Below are 27,572 nucleotides of genomic sequence, written 5' to 3'. Positions count from 1 at the left end.
GCTGAAGAATATATTTAAAAACTCATTATACAACCAATTTATAAGTCTGTCTAAGGCAGACTTACAAAACTGAGTTGAAAATGCTCATCAGATAACCAATCCTTGGCTGGACTAGTTTGCTGGTTATATAATTGAGTTTTTAAGTAGAGTTTTATGTAACAAGTTGTAAAGGTAAAATTTAGACATTTCGAAAAAACTTTATTGACAATTAACTCAACAATGATTACAGTTTAGCCTCATAGGCAATCAGCAATGAATTTCAATCACATCTTGCTAACTTTACTGCAAACTTTCAATCTCTTGAGCATAAAATGACTGGGGTTTTTCTGTGAACATCATTCTCACATAGGTATTGTCATTGAACTGTATATTGGCAATATGGTTCTGTAGAGTGCAAAACAGTGGGTAGTCAGTTGACACCCTGGGATATCAGGTGGATGAGCCAGAACCTCCTAGTCCAGACTGGTCAACTTTTCTACAGTCATCTTTTGCTCTGTGTGCTCTGCATTATGGTGGTATGCAACTTTTCAATTTTTGGAGTGTATGAGAATGCTCAACTTGTGCTAATTCTCTGGTGATAATCTATGGATCATCATTGGTGGAACTGCTACCTGGATGAAGTTCATATAGAAGCAAGAAATCTCCATCCTTGAATTTCTTGAACCAATTGCAGTAGGTTGGCCTGTTGACTGTCTCTTTGTCAAATACCTTGCAGGTGAGATGGTGAGCCTTCATTGGCCTTAATCACTTTTGAAGTGAGAGTAGCAGCATGTAAATACGTTCTTTTGAAAGTTTCATATTATCAGAAATATGATAATTATCATATTATCATTGCTGATGTGTCTATTTCTAATGAAATGTGATGAAAGGTCCCCTAGTTACTGTACTCATATACCGTATTTTACAGACTATAAGACGCTACAGACTATAAGACGCACCTTAATTTTTAAGCAATTTAAAAAAAAAAAAAACCTATAAGACGCTATGAACTATAAGACGCACCTGAATTTTGGAGGCAATTTTTCGCAGAAAAAAGTGCGTCTTATAGTCCGTAAAATACGGTATTCATATTGAACATTTTAGAACATTTTTTGTTCCCTAGTCCTTTTCTAGAAAATATCAAAATGTCTAATTTCACATTTAAACCTGATATATGGTATTCTAGGAGTACAGCATGCTCTCAATATTGTTGACAAATTTATAAAAATAGTACAAAAAGAATTTCATCATGGTAATAAAATGGTAAAAAGGAACATAAAGGCATGAAGACTTTCTAGTCTTTACAAACAGAATTCTTAAGTTAGTATAATGTGAAGAGAGCAATTCATTAAAATACTTATATGTATACAATTGATCAAAATAGGCAGCACCGGATCCAAAGGTGCGAGGCCCAATTGAATTTTTTTTTGCGGGGCCCCTCAAACTTTAAATAACAAAATTAATTAACTGTTAATTTACATATTGAAATATGTTGTTTTATTTTTAATAATAATATACCTAGATATTTATTTTTGTAACATGTACTATTTTTAAATATATAAATTTTGACACGATGCGAGGCCCCTTCAAGCGCGGGGCCCGGTTGACACCAATCGCTCCAATCGCCTCAAATCCGGCCCCAAAAACAGGTTATAGATTTAAAAAAGGTCAGAGAGATCAAAGCAGATATACACGACATTGAGGAATTACTAACGGCAAATTGGACGATTTGTTAAGTAAGAAGTATATTCTAGATTCAAAGTATACAATGATGAGACATAAAACATAATATTGATAGAAAAATTTCAGTAGCGAGGTTTTTTCAAAAAAGACAGAGAAGCAAAAGCCCACACAGGTAAAGCATAATTGATTAGAGGCTGAATGTCAGTGAAGAATGTTATTTTTAACAATTGTTTTAAAATTGCATCATATCATTCCACAGTGATTAAAAATTTTTTAAATTAAATTACCAATATGCAAACTAAAGGTGAGTTTACAGTCAAATATTATTCCTAACTACTGAATGTTAGGAACAAGTTGTGTGATTGTTTAGTTGAATATTAATATTGGTAGGTAATCTGGTAAGAGTGAATATCATAACAGTTTTCTTAATATTTATTAAAAGAATTAACATTTTAAGTGATTTGTTTAGTTTATTTACATCATCTTATAATATTGTTTTGCAAGAATTAGCTATCTTAATGTCACTAGCATAGACATTGAAGAAATCACAAGAGGAAGTAGTTTATTAATACAAGCAATATAAAATAAATTGCTAATAGAACCTTGAGGTATACTTAATAATGGGGAAAATTTTTGAAACTGGAGATCAGACTTTTATTTTGTACACACACAATATATAGAAATTATTCATAATTATAATAAATTAATTTTTATAATTTCATCTAAAGATAGAGGCTTAACTGTCTTCCTCTAGACAAATTATGTAGAAATTATAAGGCCAAGATGATAATATGCTGTTTATTTCAAATTCAGATGGTGATTTTTTAGTATAATATTCAGAACAATAGTATGAAAGGCCTTGGCTATGTCAATGTAAATGTAAACTATCGACGTGAATAATTTCTACACAGTAATTGACTCATAAATTTAATTTTTAATAGTAATTATTATTCAATATTCATGATAGTAAAATTTTATGTAGTTTTTACAGCATAATTAGTTTTGTCAAACATGCTATAAAATCTTACATGAAACCAAAAATTAATATTACAAGAATTACAAGAAATACAAAAATTCTTAACAGAGGTTCCACTGACAAAATTTATATAATTTATTGGTTGATAATTATACTAGGTATGGTTAAAATAATATACTGGTCATAGATATATCATTTTAAATGGTTTGGTATTTTAATATTATATTAAATAATAAATATATGTACACTATATATGTTGTGTTTTTTATTTGCAAACATTAATTTTTGGTTACAGTTGTATATTGTGGTGTTCTATAAGAGTGTGGCAGTACGGCACGCGAATGAAACGTACAGAGAAGGACACTGCAACGACTACAATAATAAACAATGTTCCTTTATTCCACTTAGAACAAATAAGGTTCTTGTTGTTAAGGAATCCCAACTGATTTACAATTCGAGGTGTGTTAATTTTTAAGCGCGTAACAATCGGTCCCTCGTAAACGCGTGACTAACCTAACTTAAATCTAGCTTAAATCTAACTTAATATTAAGGAAAGATAAGAAAGATAGGACAGCAGAAAGGTAGAAGAAATGAAGGGATGATTCACCCGGGGTTTTCTCTTTTTCGGCGGATACGTATTGATACTTTGCGTAGAACCTGGATGCGACGATAGTGGCTTTCTTCACTATCCTTTCTTCTCTCAATTATCGGGGTTCTCCAATATGCCGGTCTCTACATTTCAGCTCTTCACTCGACTATCGCACTTCTTTCCTCTCTCGGAAATCACGATCGAGCCTCGCTCTTGCCGTCCGTCTCTCTTCGTATCTAGTCGAAAAGTGACCCCTCTCTTAGCCACTTTTTCCCCAGGCCACACTACCTGCTATTGTCCCTACCGATTCTCAGAACTGCTAATCCAGCCCCACGACGATAACGGTCATGGAAAGTTTAATAAAGAATAGACAAAGGAAGGAGGAAATGGCAAAAATAAGATAGGATTACAATTACATACAATAAAATATATATATACAATATGGCCGACGGTCACAATATAGTGTTACCACCTGTCTGGTTTTCACCTGGACAGTCCAGGAATTGACTCACTGTCCAGGTGAACTATTAATTTTGTCTGGGAATTTCGTAGAAATTGTGAAATTACGATGAAACAAAGTTCTTGCAAATATTTTTATAAATTTACACCATTTGAACAGCGAAAGACCTCACACTCAGTGAAACTCGTCTGCCATTCCGCCATGCTACTCTGTTTACGCCAACGTATGATGCGCAACCTGCCTCTCGGCTTTTTTTTTTGCTTGTACTGTATGGAGCTAAATTATCTGTTCTTTCTTTCTTTCTTAATTTAGGTTACATACATTACTCCTATGCAAGTCCCTAGTCCCTAACTGTAACTGATTTAGAATGGCATGCACGTTATTCTTTGCATGGTAAAACGAAATTGCGCATGCGTCAGGAATTTCCGTTCAAACAAACCTGACCTGCCGTCAGGGTTGGCAATTTTGTAAAGGTGGCAACACTAGTATACTTTAGTAAATTGATCATCATCTTAAACACTTTTTCCAGCAACACTGTACTTTATTCAAACATTTTCATAGGCCTGTGTCAGGTTTTAACATATAAAATTATTAGTTTTGAAATGACAGTTCTGGGTCTAAGGATTTGAAGGGAATTGAAAACATTTATTTGAATAAAGTACAGTGTTGCTGGAAAAAGTATTTAAGGTGTTGTTTAATCTAAATTAGTTTCAGTTTGATTGTCTTTAATAAGTATTAAAAAAAAAAAAAACAGAGAAAGAAATTCATGCACACACTATTCTCTCTCTCAAAACCAGAGGTCAACTGACTATTTGTCTTTGTTCCAGTCTAAGCAAGTACTTGCATCTTTAATGTGAAAGTTTTTGATCCAAAAGAATATATAGTAATGGGAAGATAAAACATAGAATTCTCTCATCACATAATTTTTAAAGAAAAGTTTAATTTTTATTTCTTACAATTAGGCTATTTCTTATTTTTAGAAAAATATATGCAATTACCAAATGCATGAAAAAAAAACACCAGATCTGTTGTTTTTTTCATGCATTTGGTAATTGCATATATTTTTCTAAAAATAAGAAATAGCCTAATTGTAAGAAATAAAAATTAAACTTTTCAACTATACTTCTTACTGTAAACTGAATGAATTATAAATTCTTTCTTCCAAGTAAAACCTTCACAATCCAGTATTAGGTGTTTATATTGACATTTGAAATTATACTGGCATTTGAAACTATTTTTGTGCTGTGCCTGAAAAGACCCCGACGGGGTTGAAAACGTTAGCAGTTATATAAACACCTAATACTGGATTGTGAAGGTTTTAAGTGGAAGAAAGAATTAAACTTTTCTTTAAAAATTATGTGAAGAGAGTACAGTTTAAAGTTTTGGCGAGGAATCAAATAGAGAGGACGTGGATTACTAAAAGAATATATCTGGTCACCGTGAATATTGGTTAGCATTAAGTTAATTACAGCCAAATGCACAGAACAAAATAAAAAAAAAACAACACAATACAAGGTGCACGTGCATCTGAAAAGTTCGGTGAATGGTCCCATAGTCGAATAACCATGCTGGTTAGGATGTTGTGCTCACGCAGACGTAGTGAGAGACTTGCCAACTAATCTCCCTAGTATCAAAATCACGACAGTTAAACAGAAGTGCACGCAACAAACAATGCAACGCAGCCAGTGTGAGAAGGAGTGTCACTGCGAAATGGAGCAACACGTGAACATCAAGTTTTGCTTCAAATTAGGCAAAATGATAACAGAGACACATGAAATGTTAGTGAAAGTGTATGGTGTGGAAGCAGTGAGTAAAAAGTGTGTTTTTGAATGGTTTAAACGCTTCAGAGACGGAAAAGATGTTGATTGCCTTTTTCAACAGTAAGGGCTTGATCCATTATGAATTTTTACCCAACGATACAACCATCAACACAAAATTCTACGCGGGAGTTTTGAAACGGCTACTGAAATGCATCTGGGGACTTTGGCCACATTTGTACCAGAGTGGACAGTGGACTCTGCTCCAAGACAACGCCCGTTTGCACACTGCAAGCCACATACGGCACTTCCTCGCTATATGCCAGGTGACAGTTCTTCAACACTCTCCATATTCTCCAGATCTGGCACCTGCATTCTTCTTGTTTCCCCACTTCAAAGGAGTCCTGAAGGGCCTATGCTTTTCAGACATTGCGCAAATCCAATGTGTGAGAACAGTGCTTCGTGCGATACCGAAAGAAGCGTTTGCTCACAGCTTCCAGCAGGTGTACAACCGATATCAAATGTGTGTTGTCACTAATGGCGATTACTTTGAATGCCGGTAAAGGTATTTTGTTTGTATCTCGTTTCCTTTATTTTATGAGACCATTCACCAAACTTTTCAGACACACCTAGTATAAAACAAATATATGTTGTTGTGTGTGTATGTTGCAGTCAAAACCAGTTTTTAGTTAGGACGCGTTTTAACTAGTTGAAACTAGTTTATACTGGATGTCTTTGTTACATCTAGAATTTCTTAGTTATAACTAGAATTTACTGCTGTACATGCTTGGATTTTAGATAAAACTAGTTTTAACTTTGAACATTAGTTAAAAATAATTTTAGCTACATAAATATGTTTGGGAAAATAAATAAAGTGATGGTTGGGATTAAAACATTTGTATTATTTAATACAATATATATTGAAAATATTGGTCACACATCTGTGTTATTAACATTAATTAAAGTATTACAAAAATAATCAAACACTATAGGAACATTTTTAAGGAAAATCACAGTGCCATGTCAGCAATATTAACACTAAAGCAACATCAGTAATATTAATTAAAGTCATACAAAAATAATCCTTCAATAAAGGAACATAAATTGCAATCAGTCAAAAAATTACCCCTCCCCAAGATTTTTACATTTTTGGACTTGGGACCCTGAAACATCAAGAAATGCAAAGAAATTTCAGAGGTTTTTACTTTCCTGGCTGTTATGTATATGTTGCAGTCAAAACCAGTTTTTAGTTAGGATGCGTTTTAACTAGTTGAAACTAGTTTATACTGGATGTCTTTGTTAAAACTAGAATTTACTGTTAGTCAAAAATGAATTTGAGTTAAAACTAGTTTTGACAAAGACATTCAGTATAAACTAGTTTCAACTAGTTAAAACGCATCCTAACTAAAAACTGGTTTTGACTGCACACAGTTATATATATAGATAAACCTAATAAAATAAAAAGTAGCTAAATATTAATTGGTCTTATTATTTTTAAAATATACATATATTTATTATAAGTACCATACATATGTTGAGGTTCATTTTGTTTTATTATAAACATAAAAAATTATATGAATATTGACTAATGACTTCAATTTAAATTTTAATATAATTTTTGGCTTAAAAATTTACCAAGGTTGAAATGTACATTGCGTTATAAGAAAGATATATTCACTTAAATTATAACATTAATAAAAATCAAGAAATGCTTTTATATTATTTTTGTTAAATACATCTTTTTCAAAAACAATAGTTTGTAAAAAATCGATATATTTAGACACCATTATTTATCAAATAATCATTTGATATAGAACAAAAAATATATTCGTTCAAGAACAAGCACGAACTAAAGCAAAAGGAAAATTACTAAAATTTTTTTATTTTTCAGTTTTTTTCTCTCTCGGGTGTGTTACTATTTTCACTCTTTTTAACAAACTTCACGATACACTTTAATTTTATGCCCGACCTATCGAAACACCTGTTAAATTCCTTAAATAACCTAAGAATAGTTATATCACTTTGAAATAATGCAAGTTTTTTTGTAAATTTTCATGTTGCACAAAAAGGTTGAATTACAGTTTACAGTTGGATTACATGTTAAAAGTATTTGCTTTCGAATAAATTTCAATAAAGTTTAATCTATGTAAATGTTAAAAAAAAAAAAAATGTTTCTTCACTTGTCAATTTGTTTCTTTATTAAAACATTTCTTTAAACTGATATTTTATATATAATTTTATGTTTTTAATACAACAAAGAACTTTTTTAAAAATTTCTTTTTACTATTGACCTATTTTATACTTCATCTCTATAAATAGAGCAAAATTAATAAAATAGTTTAATTTTAATTTAGCATTTTTTATTTTTAACCTTCAGAATTACACACACTAATCTTTCGTAAAGGAATGCTCTTTAACATTTGCGATGCCTCAGTCAAAAGTAATTTCCAATTAATTCTAAACTTTAAACTGAATCATCGTAATGACAGACAAATATACCTTAGTTTTATAGCAAGAAATGTTAACCTTCACTGAAAAATGTTTTCAACCTAACTGATAGGTCATCAGGCACAAATAGAAAAACTACGAGATTAAAAAAAACATATTTTGAAATAAGCAAATTTAAAATTCAAAATATAGAATGTTGTCGTGGAATAAACTTGCTTTAAAATATTTATGTAAAAACAGTCAATTTAAAATCAGATATAGGTTATGCAATGGGAAAACTTATCTGCTGATTTTGCAATTTATACTTTATCGCCAAGTACAGTACTCGAATGTACTTAAAAAGATTTTCCTTCGACTGAAATCAGAAATTCCACTTCGAAAGGAACGGGATTTACACTATTATAAGTTATGCAAGAGGTTTTAGTTGAGCTCCAGCAATTTTTTTAACATGTGGGTGAAAAATAAAATTCAGACCATTTGGAAATTATTTTCCCAAATTAATCCAAATCATTTTATTCTCAAGACATGTTGAAATTCAATTTTAGATTTAAATTAGGATTTTAAATGAAAACTATACTATCATACTTATTATTTGGAGATAAAATGATTGAGCTCGATCATTTCATCCGTTCTATTTATATTACTATATTATATATATTGGATACGGTCAAACCCCCTTTTATACATTTTTCAAGGAAACTGTGAAAAATACATGAGAAAAACATACAAATAAATAGCTTTTGAGTTTCTTTCAAAGTGAATATCACAACACAAATTAACATTGTACAACTGAATTTGTACATGCAATTCTTAATCTTAAAGTATCAATTTATTATTTGTATAATACATTTGAAGAACACGCATAAGGAAAAGTAAATTCGGGGAGAAAGTAAGTCATGTACTTTTAAAATATTGACCAAATTCTGTTTGTTTCTTGTTTTTTTGACGGACTTGCTACATACTGATATAATATGTGACATCAGTTGTCTACTTCTGTCAAAACTTCATTTAGTGAAATAATAAAATTATTCTAAAGGTTAACTCATACTGACAGCAAATAGTGGAAACAAATGAAAAACCAGAAAGTGATTTTTATTTGCCAAGCAAAATCGATTCACGTTATAAAATACGAAAAACAAAAATTTTCAATATGTTGGACCTTCGGAGCAATTCGTTAAATGGGAAAATTTGTCAGAAACATCGTCATATGTTACATATTATTTATTCACTCTGCTTTATGCGTTTTTTGATGATTTGACTGTCAGTTTGGACTAACCTAAAGTGAATACATAATTTTCTTTATCACCTTTTTTAATAATCGGTTTAAGTTTTTCCCGTTCAAATTAATGCAAAGGAAGAAAGTGCAATGGGGTATCAAAAATTATGAAAAATAAGTGAGAAATTGTATCAGGTCAGTCCATAAGTTCGTGCGCATTTTTATGACCTTGAGAAAAATCTTGTTTTGCTGTTAAAAATGTCAGTCTAATGTGATAATTTTTACATCGAAGTGTTAAATTGGATCTCATTCATATAATACTGTTCAGAATTGTGAACATTTCAGTTGTTTACTTTCGTTAAAATGGAAGTAACCGACGAATATAAAAGACACGTTTTATACTTTTTATTTTTAAGTGGTGAGAATGCTACAAATGCAGCCAAAAAAATAAATACTGTACATAATCAAATCGTAATTAGTTCAAGGACTGCACAGAAGTGGTTTGAAAGATTTAGAAACAATGATTTTAGTGTGGAGGATAAGGCTCGTACCGGAAGATCCGTCGACTTCGACGACGGATCTTCCGGTACGAGCCTTATCCTCCACACTAAAATCATTGTTTCTAAATCTTTCAAACCACTTCTGCGCAGTCCTTGAACTAATTACGATTTGATTATGTACAGTATTTATTTTTTTGGCTGCATTTGTAGCATTCTCACCACTTAAAAATAAAAAGTATAAAACGTGTCTTTTATATTCGTCGGTTACTTCCATTTTAACGAAAGTAAACAACTGAAATGTTCACAATTCTGAACAGTATTATATGAATGAGATCCAATTTAACACTTCGATGTAAAAATTATCACATTAGACTGACATTTTTAACAGCAAAACAAGATTTTTCTCAAGGTCATAAAAATGCGCACGAACTTATGGACTGACCTGATATAAATGAAAAACATATAACTGAAGTGTTTTATAATGGAGAAAGTACAATGAAAAATATATTTAATATATAATTGCAATACATGTACAACTAAGAAACACAAACAGGGTTCAACCACAGTAGTGATACAAACGATTTTTCTGAAATCAAGAACAAGACTAATGTTACGACCTTTACAGCCATTTGAATAGTTTGAATGTATTTAAAATCACAATGTTCTACATATTTTTGCTTTTATTCTGAAATATTACTTCACACATTTTTTTAATAAAGGTAAGTTAATAAAGTATAAACATATTGCTTTGTACGTTCACTCAACAGCATTCCATTTAAAATTTTTATTCTATTTTATTGCAGTTTACAGGATATTTTTACTATCTATTGAAATAAAATTATTCAATCTTTATAGATTAATTTTACAATTTTATAGATACAATTTTGTACATATATTCTTATTTACAAAAGGTTCATTTCTATATTATTTCAATGCAATAATAAATGATTTTTCTTTTAATACTCCAGAAACGAAATTAATAAAATTTGACTTTGCAACATATATATATAAAAGCAGAAATTCAGTTTCATTACGTCACTACTTGGCAATTTCTAAAACAATGATAAATAATTTAATTTTGTGTTTTAAATAGCTAATTACTTAAATGGATAACATTTTTCAATTTTTCCATTTCTGAAAAACAATGATAAAAAAAATTAAATTTAAAAAGTATTTAATTTAATAAAAAATTAACAAATGTAAAACTTCATTTAAGAAAAAAGATTGATATAAAAATTTAATCATTTTACTGAATTTGTTATAAAGGCTTATTAAATATTTTTTTTTTAAATTTGCATTTTGTTAATTTAACAAAATGAAATTTGTCAGAGAATTTTACAAAATATTGCTACACTATATGGTACATTCCATGCTACATACAATAAACAAATTCAAAATTGTTATGAGATTCAAGAATTTCAAAATATTTCATACAATTTTTTTGGTTAATGTAACCCTTGGTGCCAAGATGGCGGCTCGTCTCCGATTCCAGCAAGGAAACAGTGGGGCGCACATTCTAACCTAACCTAACCTAACCTGTTCTAATAATTTGGTTGCTAATAATTATGGTAATTTATTAGAATAGGTTAGGTTAGGTTAGGTTAGAATGTGCGTCCCACTGTTTCCTTGTTGGAATCGGAGACGAGCCGCCATCGTGGCACCAAGGGTTACATTAACCAAATTTTTAAATGCTACCATAAATCTATATTACTACAGACTTAGTGTAGCCAATCTTCTTTCATTATTAGATAGATACAGTGACTAATATAGTGACCTAGAAAAGTTGGGCTACAATTAAAATAATTATTGCCTACATACACACCCATCTTGTTGTCTGACTAACAGAATATTGGGCTTTGGTTGTTTATATCAGTTTTTGTTTTGAAATGCATTTTAAATTTTTATATTACTATAAAGAGCAGAAATTTTAACCGGTGAGATATACTAATGACTTCACCGATTTATAGTCCAAATGCTCTTTGAAATAACCTTGCTTAACATACTATGCAATATATAAGATATTCAAAACTTGTATATCTGTCATTAAATGTAATCAAGCCAATGATATTAATGATTCTGATATATTCTTACAATGAATATAGTATTCATGTTAACAGTTTAGTGCAAAGAAACTATACAACAAGATTAACCAGTAAGAAGAAGAGTACAGAGTAAGTGTAATGAAGCTGCAATAGAATTTCAAGAAGGTATAAATTAATATATAATGACTATTCTGAAGAAAATAATCTATATTATACAGGTCATTCAATATATCAGTTTCCCTGGTCTGTAAATGTAGAAAACATTAATAGTAATAATGATATTTATAGTTATGTAGCCTCATCTTTCCCACACAATACACATACTGAAGTTCTGGCACAAACCCATATGCGTGCACAAATGCAAAATAAACAGAAGGCAACTGGAAAAACCGGGCTTGCAGTATTATGTGTTGTCAGCATAGTGGCTACATATATGTTAGAGATGTGTAAGGAAGAGGTGCAAGCTAATGATTTGGTATGAGCAAGTGTGTAGCTGTTCAGCCAGTAAAATCCACAGAAAACTTGTTTCAATAGACAGTAAATCCAATGTCTATTCAAATGATGAAAAAATGGTGAAGGATATTTTCTGAAGGATGAGTGATATTTTTTACAAACCTCAACCCAACTGTTCCACTAGTGCCAGTAATAATGAAACAGTCATAAAAGTAAACAAAATAATACAAACAAACAGAAGAATTAAAGTTTAAACAAGGGTTAGAAAAATTGGTACAATGTTGGGACAGATGCCTGAATAGTGACTCAACTATCTCCAGTTGGAATCAAATTAAATGTCGATTTTGACTCATCCCTCAATCCAAGTTGAGATCTTGTTACACTTAGTAATGAGTGACAACCACTTAGAAAAAGGGGATGGGGAAAGATGACTAATTGGAATGGGAGATCAGGAACAGATAATAATAAAAACTCTGAATTTTAAGGACAAGGGAGCTTCTCTCTCCAATTTCTCAGAGTTCAAAATCATACTTAGTTGCATTCTTATCTCATCTTTGACTATCTGGACTGACCTCACTTCCACTACAGACATTCTCACAATATTGCCCAGGACAGCCAAGGCAAAAGAAGACACACTTAAAAAAAAAAAAGAGAGAGAGAGAGAAAATTTAGTGTTTCTCCTGTACAGATGCTAAAGAAAACATTATTTCTGTAAGCTTTTTTTTTGTGTTTAAAATAAACCTAGACAATTTTCTTTTGTAACTGTTGAGTCTGACTCGAAGTCTATCACACCCCTATACGAATTGGCACCTTCTTCTTTCTGACTTCATAAATGTTACTAAATGTTTCAGCTGGTGAAAGTGGTATATTGTAAGAATGTTATGAAAAAACAGTCTGAGTGGCATAAGTGATTCAAGGGCAAGATAATGTGAATGCTGGTGCCAAAAACATCAAGGGTAGGCACAAATGTGGAAAGAGAGATGGCATTGATGCAGTCAGACAAATGATTAAATATGTGATTAATGACAAAGAAATTACAAATGGACAGAAAAACAGTAAGACAGATTTTAATAGAGAACTTTGGAATGCAAAAAAAATGCTGTACAAAGTTTGTACTTCAAATCTTGACAGATGAACAGAAGTAGCAACAGTGGTTGAAATTGCAACTGAACTTCCTGCAAATGGACAATGTTTAACAGGGTTATTACAAATGACAAAAAATAGTGTTTCCAGTAAAACCCTGAAATGAAATGACAAAAGCATACAGTAGAAAACTATGCCTGAAAAAACATGTCAAGTTTATATAGACAGTTTATGATAATGATTATGTATTTCTTTGATTGCAAATGAACAGTTCATCAAAAATTCATTGAATAATGGTTACTTAGAAGTGCTAAAAAGTTACAATATTCTGTTCAGAGTTTCAGAGTTCTCAGAACAAGAGCCGCAGAAACTGTGGCTTTCCAGTCTCTTTTGGTTCCATAAAAAAAAGTCTTATCAAGGATTGAGGTTGACCATTCCCTCATTGACTGATGGTCCAGAGGACTAGCATTGTCCAGCGGGAACTGCTTGTCAGACAGGAGAAGTTTCAAACCAAGATCAGCTTAACTTGGAGTTAGCTGAAGAGAGTTCTATAGTCAATAATGTTTGATCACATAAAAGTTAAGCAGAGTAGACATGGTGAATGTTTGGCAGACAGCAACTCTATTGAAAAGTCCAAAGAGTGTCATACAGGCAGAGCCTTTGCAAGAAATTTAGGTAACAGGTTCTAGGATCTTTTTCAAATAGTTGCAAACAGAATTTAAAGAAAAAAACAAAACTTTTGTTGGTAAAAAACAGACCTTTTCAAAAAAAGTGTACAAAAGGGATCTCATGTGGTGTTACATCATGTTTTATGTAACTATTTGTTTTTTCTCCCCTTCCCGTGTAACATATATATATGTTTTTTTATTCATTTCCTGGTTTGTTTTATACACTTCTCCTTTCCATACCACCAGTCAGTGCACCTTGAGTGTGCAGATGATCACTATAACAATGGCATGGCAGGACAAGGTCCGGGTTGATCAGGTGACATTTCTGGGGAACAAAAGAATAACGTAGAGAGAAATCTTATCTTTTCTGTGGAGTTTGTCCCGGTGTGGGGGTGAGGTGTATGTGTATGTTTGTGGGAGAAGAAAACAGATGACAAGCCTATGCAGTTGTGGAGATCGGGAACGAGTTAGGAGCTGGACTGTACTGTACATGCAATCCACTTGCATTGGAAGTTGTGTCACATACGAATGACAAATATTTTTTGGAACTTTGAACTCGGTAATAAAACTGAAGATTTGGAAGATTTGTTTACTGATCAAAAGCAATTATTTTGATTGAGGATGATCAATGTGTATAAATGTTATTGTATTTTGTGCTACACATGTAAGACTTCTATTAAGTTTATACATCTATGTGCAGTCATATGTTTGTATATTTGTAATAGAAGTTTTGTTATATATCTAGCTATATTTAATAATAATAGAATTGTATATCAACTGATTATTTGTGTCTCACCCATCCCGTTCATGTAGAGAACTACACAATTTGAGACATTGGTTTTTATTTTTATCTATTTAGCCCTTCAATTGCTCATCCTGATTGGTCTCAGTTTCCCTTCCAAGCTTTCTGATTAGTCTCTTACCTGTTTCAAGGGGCTAATTCAAGACCAAATCAACTGCAGGAGAGGTCAACATTGACATTTAATTTGACCAAATTCTGATCCCAACCAGAGATAGTTGATCTTAGGACTTGAACAATTCCCCTGTCATGTGAGCTTAAATGAAAATATTTTCCCTCTCTGTTGGTTTTTGTTCTATCTATTCAATTCCAAAAAGAAGTTTTGAAATTAAATAGATATTAACGGGGGGGGGGTTTGACTCTGTCTAGAGCATCACAAAACTGAAGATCAAAAGATTTTTAAGAATAAGCAAAATAGTGATCTCTCCTCTTTCCAGAAAATGACATATTTTGTTGAATAAATCCATATAGTTCTAACCAACCTTTTTTCCTTCCTTCAACTAGATGAAATTTGTAATGACATATTTCCAAGATTATATAATCTCCTGGAAAGAAACATGACAAAACCATTAGAGCTGTGTTTCAAAAATAATACCAATCTACTATCAACTCATTAGCAACAGAACATGAAACTTGAAAAATTCAATCCATCTTTCATGGAAGAAAAGTGATAATGATGATGATGATATACTTTAAAGGTTGTTTAAAGTGTGTTTGTGATTCATTCCAGTATTAAGAAGACGGTAATTTTAATTGATACAATACTATTTGGTAACATATAATATATAAAAGTCAGCCAGAGCAAAAAAAACCAACATTTTGGACATTCCTTTATTATTAGAAGTTTATATATGCATTTTCTTTTTACAAATCACTTTCAATAGCAAGTCATTTTTCATACCGAGGTATAAGTGTTTTTTTATTCTTCTGTCAAAAGTCTGCTGCCAGATTTTTAACCCAATTTTGCACAACTGACATCTATTTATTCATGCTGTTGAATCAGTGTCTTGTCAAAAATGCCTTGAAGTGCAGAAACAGGAAAAAGTCAGACTGCAAGATCAGAGACATATCTCAAATGATAAAAAATTTCTCATATGAATTGTTCCAGCAGTTTCTTTGAATGACAATGTGCAGTCCTAAATCATCATAGAGCAACAAAATGCCTAAGTTCTGTATGCTCCGTCATGATTTTTTCAAAGTCTTACTTTGCTAGTATGATTCGGGAATTCTTAAAAAAAATAGTGGAATTTTCAATCTCACTTGTTTCCTGACAAATACGTAATAAATGCAGGAAACGCAGACATGTCTGATGTTTCTATCTTGCCTTCTAATATAACAATGTATTAACAAAACTCATAACATCTTCGGAGACTCTATGCACAATTGGAACAACTATTGGTTGGTTTAAGAAACTTATGGAAGACTTTCTTTGATAAGAAGATTAAAAAATAAGCTTATTCTCCAATATGAAATGTGGCTCAATTTCTATGATGATTATTTTGAAAAATAGATAAGTAAACACGTAAACTTTTGAGAATGTAGGAATACAACCAGTCAAGTGTCATGGTTTCAGCATGAGATTCACAGTACTGGAGTAAACATTGCTGTCTCATGTTCTTGTCCTTGAATCTCATATTATTTTATCAAACTCAGATACAAATAAATAATAATATAAATAAAACATGAGTGAGTAATCATAAAACACGAAATGTTTAAAAAAATACATAGTTTACATTTTTTAATATCAAAAATACAGGCATTCCTTACCAGATGACCAAGTTCCATTCCTATGATTAGGTCATTAAGCAAATTCAATAAATGAGGAACTTAATTTCTCTATTTGTTCTCGATAAAGAAATAGCGTAAAAGAAACTGCTAACTTGATAACTTTGTTTTAATTTGCATCTCTCTTATGTTACAGAACATAAAAATACAGTCAGCAAAAATTATTGAAGTGTTGCACTATACTAAAAAAAATTGAAGTTCATTCATTTAAAAAAGTCATTCATAATATTTTAGTGATCAAATCCTCAAATGGTTGAAGCCAAAATGGTTCCAGGTCATTAGTACCATTGGAGATTTCAGCAGGGTAATCAGGAGCTGCAGAGGGCCTGAGTAAGGAAGATGACTGGAAAAAATGGAATTACTCGTAGAAGTAGAAATCCTAAGTTTAGTTTTTGAGAACAATCTTGTTAGTGTGATCTGCTTTGTAAGTTTTCTTTCATTCTTCATAAATTTTATGACAGCATCATAAAAGTTCATTCATTGCCATTCCACATTTGAATCCATACCTTTTAGTTCTAATATAGATGCATTCAATTTCAAGAACACACTAGCTAAGCTCTTCACACTGAACTTCTATATTTCTATTTTTTCCATTTCCAAGTGCTGCTATGCTTCCAGCTCTGTTGCTTTCATTTAATTCTTGGAGGAGTCATTCTCTTTCTTTTCACCAACATCTTGTACTATGAAATGCACAATAAAGTACAAATTTATAAACAAAATATGTAGTCTTGGCAAATGCTTCATAAAGTAAATACTGACCAACTGCAGAATGAGACAGACCAGGGAAGGGAATTCCCAATACTCAAACTGAGAACAAGGATTCCCCACACTGAAGAGCTGGTTGTAAGTCTGAGCAGTTAAGTGAGGAGTGGCTGTAATTAATTTGCAAGGTGATAGAAAAAAGTGTAGTAAAACCTGTTGTTAAATGAATTCAATTTGTAAAAAATCCATCAAGTTGTATTTTGACCAATTTGCAATCTATACAGATATGTAATGCAAACTATATTTGTATAAAATAGTGATTTCTTTCTAATTGGGGGGGTCTCACTCTTGCACGAAGAGAACTTTAGCAGCTCTGGAAATACCCTCATATTTTTGTTTTGTGATCAATTAAAACTTATCATACTTTTAGAATGTTCCTGTATAAATAAAATTCAACAAGATAAAGTTTTAAGTTTATATAAATATATAATGTATTATTGTTTATATATATATATTATATAACACAATATTAAAAGATTAATATATATTTGATAGTCTATCATTAGTAATTCAATTAACATTAAAAATTGACAAATGATTTGTCAAAGCTGCCGAGTTATTCTAATCATTTAATAAACTTTAAAACAAATTAATTGATATAGGCTAAATTTAGCAAATTATAAATATATATATATATAGATCAAGACATTAGATCCAGAAAGTTTTGACTCCTTAATTACTTGAATTAAGTAAAGGAGAATCAATCACATATTTTTGATATTGAAAGACTAAAATCTATAATAGCAAAATTCAGATTTATGATGTATAAAAGTTAATAAAAACTACAAAAGTTTAGCAAAAAATTATATATATCAAGAGTTTCAAGTAATCTGGCACAACTCCAATTCAGATTTTACAGTCATTGATATCAAACACTTTGAAAACTTTAAGCAGTTTTGTTTATTTTTATAAAAACTTTCAATTTCATAAAATAAATCAGGAGTAACTTCAGATTTCACATTCGGCAATGCATTTTTCTTTAAAAAAATCAAAATAAATAGCACTTTATTGTTTTAAATTTTTCAATTTTCAAGTTTAATTCATGGTACTAATATTCCAACAATAAGAAAATCTCAATTATTCTAGTTTTACAATAAAAGAATGAAAATTTAATGAATTTTTAATAATCGCATTTTTGAATTATTAGTCTTCTATAACTTTGTTTAAAAAGTTTCTATCAATTTTATTTAGTTTATTTCATTTTTAAAAAAATTACCCAAAATAATTTTATTTTATCCTAATTGATTACACAACTTTTTGAAAATTTATTGCATATATAAAACAAAAACATTTACGTATCAAATATCTCACACGGACACTCAGAATATTCAAATAGATACCGCTTTCGTAGAATTCTTGCTTTATCCGTTTCTCGTTGCAACAAGACTATTCTTGTTTATACCAATTCTAAAGTCAAGGATTCTAGGTCTTTACGGCATTTATGAACTATATATATTTATTGCTTTACACCAAAATAACTAGTCATAATCTACTGATTTTATCAATTATTTTATATTAGTTGCAATATTCTCACCTTGTAGAAAGAATATGGTATGGTACGTATGTAAACTACACTTCAAACAAAAGCAATAATTTTAATAAAAAGGATATACTGTATATTGAAATATTTTACGTAACATCTTTTACCTAGCCAGATATACAGCCAAAGCAATAAAGACGTAAGACTGCTTCACTAAGAAACTTGGAAATGAATTTGGGAGAATTCTAGAAATTTTTCATGGTCAGTCTATCCTAGATATATTGGACACTGTCCATAACTAACCCAGCTGCCCTTCTTGTAGTCCTGGCATGATGGGCATGAAAAAAGGGGAACCTTTAGTACCCACAAGACAAAAAGAGTAAGAAACAATCTTTTTCTTTTTTTGATAACGAGTTATGTTACAAATTTATAATTTTACTTGGATAATTTGACTCGAAAGCTACGGGATAAATAGATTCTGGAATGTGATAATCTAAATTTATTAAAAACCCTTAAATTTTGACATTCTACACAAAAACATTGTAAAACACACAACAGCTAGATGATAGTCTGCTTTTATTTGTAGAATGCATAAAAGAACATTTTTTAAAATGTTCTAGTTAGTTGAGATCTTTTATAATACTTAACTTTATTATTTCTTTGATTCTGGAATAATTTATGCCCCTAAAGATAAGCTGTCAAAGCTCAAAAGTGCTTGGGTTGTAAATATTTAAAGATCAATCCATTGAAGCATATTTTTTTAAATTTGAATTCAAATGTTCAGTTATAATACAATTATAACTAACAATCAATTTTTATAGCCCTGCATATACATGGATAACTGCAACATTTTAAGCAGATAGAAAATAAGTGAGAACTATAGAAATCCACATCTTTAAAAATGGTAGAAATTATCTGGTAAGTATGTTTATTCTTTCATGTAGATCAAAAATGAAATCTCTCTTAAATCTTAGTACTTTCAGGCTGTAGCCCATCAGAGGTATCTCTAAAGGTTGTTTGGAGGATCAAAAGTACTACAGCTTAAAACTAGTGATGTAACGAATATTCGGTTACTACCCAGTATTCGGCCTATTCGGCCTATTTTTCGCTATTCGGCCGAATACCGAATATTTAAATCACTATTCGGCCAAATACCGAATATTTAATCACTATTTGGCCGAATACCGAATACCTAAAAACAGGAGTAAGAAATAACAAAAACACAGTAAATTAATCATTTTGGAAACTTTTATTAATGTTAAACATTAAATTATAATTATTAAAGTTAATAAGAAATAGCGTCTAACTCTAGTAAATTATTTCGTAATTAAATAATAATATAGCCTTTATCTAGCCCGATATCTTATGGCATCGATGACATGTAGGTTAGAATGTATCGGGCATCAGTGTTATTGTTTAGTTAATTATGTTATATTCGCATTCTTGTATATTTTAATATTTTTTACGATATTTTCAAATGATTTACGAAACGTTTTATTGAAACTTATCGTATTTAATGAAATAATTATTTATTTCTAGAAGATGAGTAACTACTATATAATTTATTTTATATATAAAGCAAAGAATGAGCATTTCTTATTATATGCAAAAGATAACATTTGAAATCATGTTAATTTTAAAAATATTGACAAAAACAATAGCAACAAAATATCACAAAACTTCACAAATAGAAACCCCCCAATAATATACTTGAACTGTTTCACATCTGGGGAGAAACTAGACCATATGTCCCCACTAAAGTATATATCCTTAGGGTACTATTCAGTCTACAAATACGTAGTAAAAATAAAATTTTACTGCTTAATTAAAGAGTTAAAATGATCGATTGCAAATAAAATAACTTATAAGTTATAACTTACATCTAAATACCAACAACTGCCTAATCGTATCGGGCTATTTACGGCTATTACATAAATTATAAACCAATTTGGCACTAGAGGTAGACGTTAGGCTCCATCTCATATTAACTTTAATAATTATAATTTAATTAATTAATTTAAATAATTTAGACCTACTGGAAGAAAAAATCGTAGTGACAGCGGACCAATAGAGAGCAGGGTGCGCGATCCTTGCATAATGAGGTTTGCGCGCTAATTTTTATATGTGCGTTAATCAAGCCGAATAGTTTGGCCTAATATTCGGCTATTCGGTCACGCTCCTGGCCGAATATTCGGTATTCGGCTCCTGGCCGAATATACTATTCGTTACATCACTACTTAAAACCTTTTCATTATTTACAAAATATTTCACTTTGGATCTCAAAAAAGCAGAGAGAACTGTACATGTTAAAGTCATTAGAGAACTAAATCAGTAGAAATCTTTGATATTTTTAACAGCTCATGTATTTTAACAATTATCTTTTTGTTCCTGAAATAGTTCACAATGCTGCAAGTGAAAGTACTTTAATTATAGTAAATCAGTTTTTTCACTTGTTCTGTGTGTTTTAACATCCAATTCAAATTTTTGCATTCCATATCTCTTCCATCATTTTAAATCTCAACAACTTATTACGGAAAACTAATAATAATTTTTAAAACAATAAATAATGAACATTAAAAAATAAACATTGATTATGTTCTAATTTTTAAAATAAGCCGGGACGATTAAATACAAATAAAGAAAAAATATATTTCTCTTGCAGACAATACATATAAAATGTATCTTTTATCCAGACGTCCTTTCTTGCACAGAAAGGACATCTGGATAAGACACACATTTTATATGTATTGTCTGTAAGAAAAATATATTTTTTCTTTATTTGTATTTAATCATCCTGACTTATTTTAAAAATTGTAAATTATTTTTTAATTGTGCTGCCACCGGTAGAGGGAAATATTGGACTATTTTACATTATGAGGCAGACAAAAAGCCTCAAATAAAAGGTCGACTCCGCCGTGGAATTGTCTCATCCCTCGACTGCGTGAGAAAGAACGTCTGGATAAAAGACACACTTTATACGTATTGTCTGTAAGAGAAATATATTTTTTCTTTATTTTTTATCAATTATGTTCTTTCTTTGATATTTGTCTTAATAAATAAAATTTTTTAAATGATTAATAAAGATATTCTTTTAAAAACTTACAAATGAATCCATTCATTATAAAATAATTTATTTAAAATGACAATCTAATCAAAGTACAAAATTGTTTCGAATTAAGAGCAATATATTTGATTCTACCAATATTAAATAGCCATATAATATAGATTAACAATGTCAAAAAATGATCTTTATTCTAGACTAAATAATACTATAACTGAACAAAGTATGTCAAAAAAGTAAGTGGATTTGTTTATTGTGCAATCATTTTCAAATTTATACAGACTTTAAATGAGACATGATATTGTATTTAAAGAAACAAGATGTTTATGTCATCCTGCTCATTCTCAAATACCTTGACATAATGTGTTTCACTTAGATGCAATAGTCGGAATGTCAGCACTCGGAACAACTAATATAGATGCAATTTTAGAGGAAAAAGTCAAAGAAATTTATTGTGAATTAATCTAATGTATGCTTATTGATTTATGTTTCAAACCTCTAAATTAGTATTTCTTCCAGTAGTATTTTTACTTTATCACTAATCACCAATTCTTTAATTCATCTAGAAAATTATCGACGTATAATGTTCACGACTACATTGTTATAAATTAAGAAATGTCACAAAAATACTTTTGTAAATCGTAAATGTTAATATATTTTTATACTGTATATTTATATTACTTTTATTGTGTTTTAATGTTATTCTGTTTGAAAAATAAAATGTTTTAAAATATACCGAAATGCTCTTTTATATTCTGAAAATAACCAGAATAAAAATAGGAAAGTGCATTTGACAAATACATATGTTTTTGCTCATATCATCAATTCTGAAGAATTTATCTTAGAAATTTTAAAAACTAAAGAATTTTATTTTATGGTATATTTCATCTAAATATGACAAATCATTTAAAATTATCTATTCTTGTGAATATGCTTAATTAAATCAGTAATAAGTTTTAAAAACAAAGAATTCTTTTTACCTAATTTGATTTTAAACTCATGGTGTAAGATTTTATTTTAGGAAGATCAAATTTGAATAATCAATTTGAATAAATTTTGTTAAGCAACAAGTTAGAAAAACAATACAAATTCCATGAAATAGGCAATGTTCAGCAGCTCTATTTCTGCTCTTTCTTATTTTAACATTATAACAAAGTCATTTTGAAGGTATTTTAAACAGTAAGAGGAATTTAAGTTAAATGTTTATTACTAACAAGGGCTCATTTGAACTGATATGAACATTGGGAAGTATAGCCAAAAACTTCCATCATAATACACCAATGACTACCAATTGTTGTTTTGGACTGTAAATGTAAGACATCAGTAATTGTAATACACATCTATTTCAGACAAGATGAAATAGGCAAAAATGTATCTTAGAATCAAAGAATACAATACAGGATGAGTTGCTAACTTTTTCACTTCTGATAATGTTTTAAGTGTTGCTGCTACATAAACTTAAATATACAAATAATAAAAACATTAGATGTTTCCATCAATATCCTTTATGTTGATATATAATAACCTATTTTATGTTGTCCATAATAACCTATTTTATGTTGCAAAACAATATATTAGAAGCGAAAGATTTAGGTAATTCATTCTGTATATGTTACATTAACGTAACAAAATTAAAATTTGCAAATTGTTTCATTGTTTACTCCGTTAATTTATTTTTACTGCTATACATTTACAAATATCAATAAATTAAATTTTTTTTCTTATATTTTCAATTTTGCAATTAAAATGAAAATTGAAATGTATACGTGCACACCCCTACAAAGAGTGTCCAAGTCCATTCTTATAGGGAATAGTGTCTTAAAGTAAATTACTACTACATATTTTTTATTTATAGGTATTGAGAAATGAATGAAATACACCACAAAAAAGCTAGAACTGTTGCTATTGTAGTGGACAAGAGTCAAACACTTGTAAAGATGTTTCAGCAAAGATAGCATGATAAAAATAAACCCTAGTGGAGCACTTAAAGGCTATTGATAATGTTTCAGACAAGCTACACAGTAGTAATTCTCAAACTTCCACTAATTAAAAAAAAATGACTTCTATAGATATCATGAAATTCCACAAAATATACACAGTATATATATATATTGCACGGACCCTATATAATGCCTTACATATTCAGGTCTTTCTAGAAAAAGTAATAAATAAAAATAAACCATTTACCCATAAAGATTCCTTTCCTTTTACTAAGATACTTATCTCAATAAACCATCTAAGATATATTTACCAACAAAACCGAAAGTCAAAGCCTCTACAAGGAAATTACTCAGAATGAAAATTTTAGCCTAAATCAATTATTTCTCATACTTAAATTAATATAAATAATTCAATATTTATATTACCTTTTAATCTTAAAAAGATACTAAAGCTACTGAAATGCAAAATGCAAAATCAGATTTGTAAAAGTGCTTTTGTTTTATTTTTCAACTAGATAAGCAGACAATAGTAAAGCTTTTTAAAAATTAAAAAAAAAATCAATACTGTAGATTAGTTTATACTGATTACATTTCAATACAAATAATAAGTTTAAAAACAAATTAATTTAACAAGAATTTTATTCAGTTTTGATTTAAACACACAAAATTCAATGTAGATTATTATTTTTATAATTAAAAATGTATTGGTTTCAAAGATGTTTGGTGAAGTTTAAGAAAACAGAATAAATGCATTTCAACAGAACAATGATGAAGAATTTAGTTCTGTTGAACAGTTATATTAAATTTTAAAAAGAAATTCATAAACATATATGTGTGTATATATTATATAAATTATTAATTCTAATTTTTCTAATTTTAGAACAACAGTGGAAGTATTGATATTGAATACAAAAGCAACATAATGCAGAAGCAAGTCAAAATCATATATATTAGAGTTTCGGGAATTTAAAAGAAATTAATTCTACGGAAATAGTAGATCCTTCTTGATTAATGAGAGTACACTCTTAACATAATTGCCGATTTGAAAATTTTGGATATTGAATATCCCTACTGCTTATGTCATCAACTTGAAATTTTGGCAACTTTGTATCATTCTACATCAATATAAAAAGGCAAAAATGCTGTTAAAACAACTTCATTTTCATAATATATATTGTGCCTACTTAAATACATTATCCGGTACGATTACCGAAATCGTTTGATTGCGGCTTAAAATTTCGTAATTATCTCGGATAATCATTTACCCGGAACAGATTTTAAACATGTTTTATGATCAATAACATAAATAATGATTCTAAGATTAAAGACTACCTTTCGATAAGCTTAGTTATAGTTGTCACGGGTTCGACGCACTAAGTACTTTTGGGAAGCGATCCTCCCATCTTCGGAGCTACTAAGTACTAATATTCGGTAGCTCTGAAGATGGGAGGATTGCTTCCCAGAAGTACACGGCGTGTTAAATCCTTGGTTGTTACAACTAAGCTTATCTTAACAAAAAGTAATAAATACAAATTCTACAGAAATAGGTCTACTTTGAAAACGTCTATATCTTAAATTTTAATATTTTCAATAACTAATATCTTTATTCACATTATTAATGATAAAAAAACAAATATTTATTTTGTTATTTTTGCGAACAACGAAAATCATTCGACATTATTTCCACAACTAGAAAAATCTTCTCCGTTGGCATTTTTTAAAATAAATGCACAATACGTTGAACAATAAATAAAAAAAGTGTGTCAAATATCTATTTTATTTTTTAATAATGTTCCACGAGTCTAGAATTTTTACTTAATTAATTAATAATTTTATTAGATTACTTCATATTTTATAACATTCTTATCAATATAATAAAAATAAAATAGTCAAATAGCTAAGCTCGGTAACTCGCCAAATTTCTTGTTTAGTATCCAAATCAATAGAGTGGATACTTTGTTCCGTACATTTAAACTGTAACGAAGCCACAGAAAAAAATATTTAAGTGAATTCATTTCATTTTGTACAAAAAATATATAAACTCATCACTTTATCCTATAACTCTTTTCGGAATTACAGCTTTGGTTAATGGAATTAAGGTCGACAGAATTATATTCTTCCTATATAATGATTAAAACTTTGATTTGTCAATTATTAAGAGCACATTAATCTCATTTTCATTTAAGAAAAATGTTTTAAAATGCTTTTACTAATAGATTTTCTCGAAACTTTTTCCAATTCGAACGATAGATTCGCAACAAACTTATTACTCTTTCGGTACGAATAAAAGCCGCTATTAAATTAACTAATTCTCAAAGAATAATTTCGAAATCCACGAATCCGACGGGAAATTTCTATTCGAGAAACGTCGACTCTATTATCACAGGTACGTTTCCATCGAGAAAAAAGCTTAAAGTTTAGTAACTAAATTAAAACGACATTAAAATTACAAAACTTAATATCTATCCGCTCGACCGACATTCCTACCGAAATAATTATATTAAAATATCTTAAAGTCTTGCAAGATTAATCGACGGCAGATAACGAAGAATTTACCGGACGACGGTGACTCTTTTTTTCCGAGGAATTTTAATTTTGCAGGAATTAAAAAAAAGAAACAAATTAGGTATTTTAATTCACTTGCATCGAGAATTCGGCATAAATAAACAGTTTTATATATTTACATAAATCGTAGATAACGAGGAAAGATTTAAGAGTAGAAGGGTACGACTTACATAGTATTTATCAGTAGATATTAATAATTAAAAGAGAAAATAAATAAACTGAGCCGCTTCCATTCATCCTGGAGTTTTCTAATTGATCTCTTCCTCCCACTCCCAAACGCAATCCACACGTTAAACGGCCCCATTCAATTAGTTATTTTCTAATTTCTTTTTCTCGCTCCTTCCGTTGTATTTAACGCGAATTTTAACGCTAAACGATTACCGTATTTAATAAATGAATATATATAAAACGATTGCGACGAGAGAGAGATGCGAGCGATGCGACAGCGACGAGAGATGAAGGAAGAAAACTTACGGCTTTGAGAGCTGCTAAGCGATCCTTGGTCATCTTCACGAAACTTAATGATATTCCGAGTAATCAGTTCTTATATTCTGCGATTTCTATAATAATAAATTACTCTCCGAATAGATTCGACATTTTCACCATATACATCACCAGACGTTCGCGACCGCTCCCTCCCTTATCCTCCGATCGATTAACTGTCAGAGATCGACCGTCGCCAGCGACCTCTGCCGCCTGTACGTCGGGTGACGTCACGGAAATTTTGAGAAATGCCGCACTCGAGAAAATGCCGCAAGTCGTTTTCACTTCTCTCGAGTTTTTAATTAAAATCTTCGGACGGAATTATTTTATCTGGAAATATTGGAGAGGAAGTGTCCAATAATATTTTATTTTATTTATTTTACCTTACAAAAAAGGGGGGAAATGAGGTTAAGGTGTGAAAGACGAGCGCCTCTTCCCCGAAAACGTCGAGTGATAATGATATGAACAACTATTTGAAATGATCCCTAGTTTTTGGGATTACATAAAGATCGATAAGTTTTTTCCTAACGAATGCAAATGTGTATAAAGAGAAGTTTTTGTACTTGAGCGATAGTAGTCAGTCTGTCTCTCCGAGGAATCCGGTTTCGATTCGTGTCGAAACCTAAAAAATTTTATGTTACGTCTGGCTACTCCATTATGGGTCTAGCTGTAAACAGGGAAGAACACGACAAGTGACCTTCTTGCTGTTCGCAGGATAGAAAAGATTTTTAAAAATTTCTGCACTTTCGGATATATTCTTTCCTTGCATGAGAGGAAATCTCAAACTTTCGTGAGTCTATCCCAAACGCTTTTACCCACGGACGAGAACTGAACAAAGTCGAA

The 27,572-nt window shown here is 30.2% G+C and overlaps 1 protein-coding gene across 2 annotated transcripts in view; it reads right to left on the bottom strand.

Annotated features, from left to right (window-relative positions):
- LOC136976600 (syntaxin-1A-like) overlaps positions 1–26,912 on the bottom strand; it is a 111,653-nt gene extending 84,741 nt beyond the window's left edge. For both annotated transcript variants that reach the window (XM_067271931.1, XM_067271930.1), the window contains exon 1: positions 26,721–26,912. In XM_067271931.1, the coding sequence (XP_067128032.1) occupies positions 26,721–26,753 (33 nt within the window). In that variant the 5' untranslated portion in view covers positions 26,754–26,912. The remainder of the gene's footprint in view (positions 1–26,720) is intronic.
- Positions 26,913–27,572: the final 660 nt, after the last annotated feature.

Source organism: Centruroides vittatus, unplaced genomic scaffold, assembly GCF_030686945.1.
Source record: "Centruroides vittatus isolate TY-2023 unplaced genomic scaffold, ASM3068694v2 contig_409, whole genome shotgun sequence".
NCBI classification, from domain to species: Eukaryota; Metazoa; Arthropoda; class Arachnida; order Scorpiones; family Buthidae; genus Centruroides; species Centruroides vittatus.
This window is presented reverse-complemented; position numbering and strand designations above follow the sequence as displayed.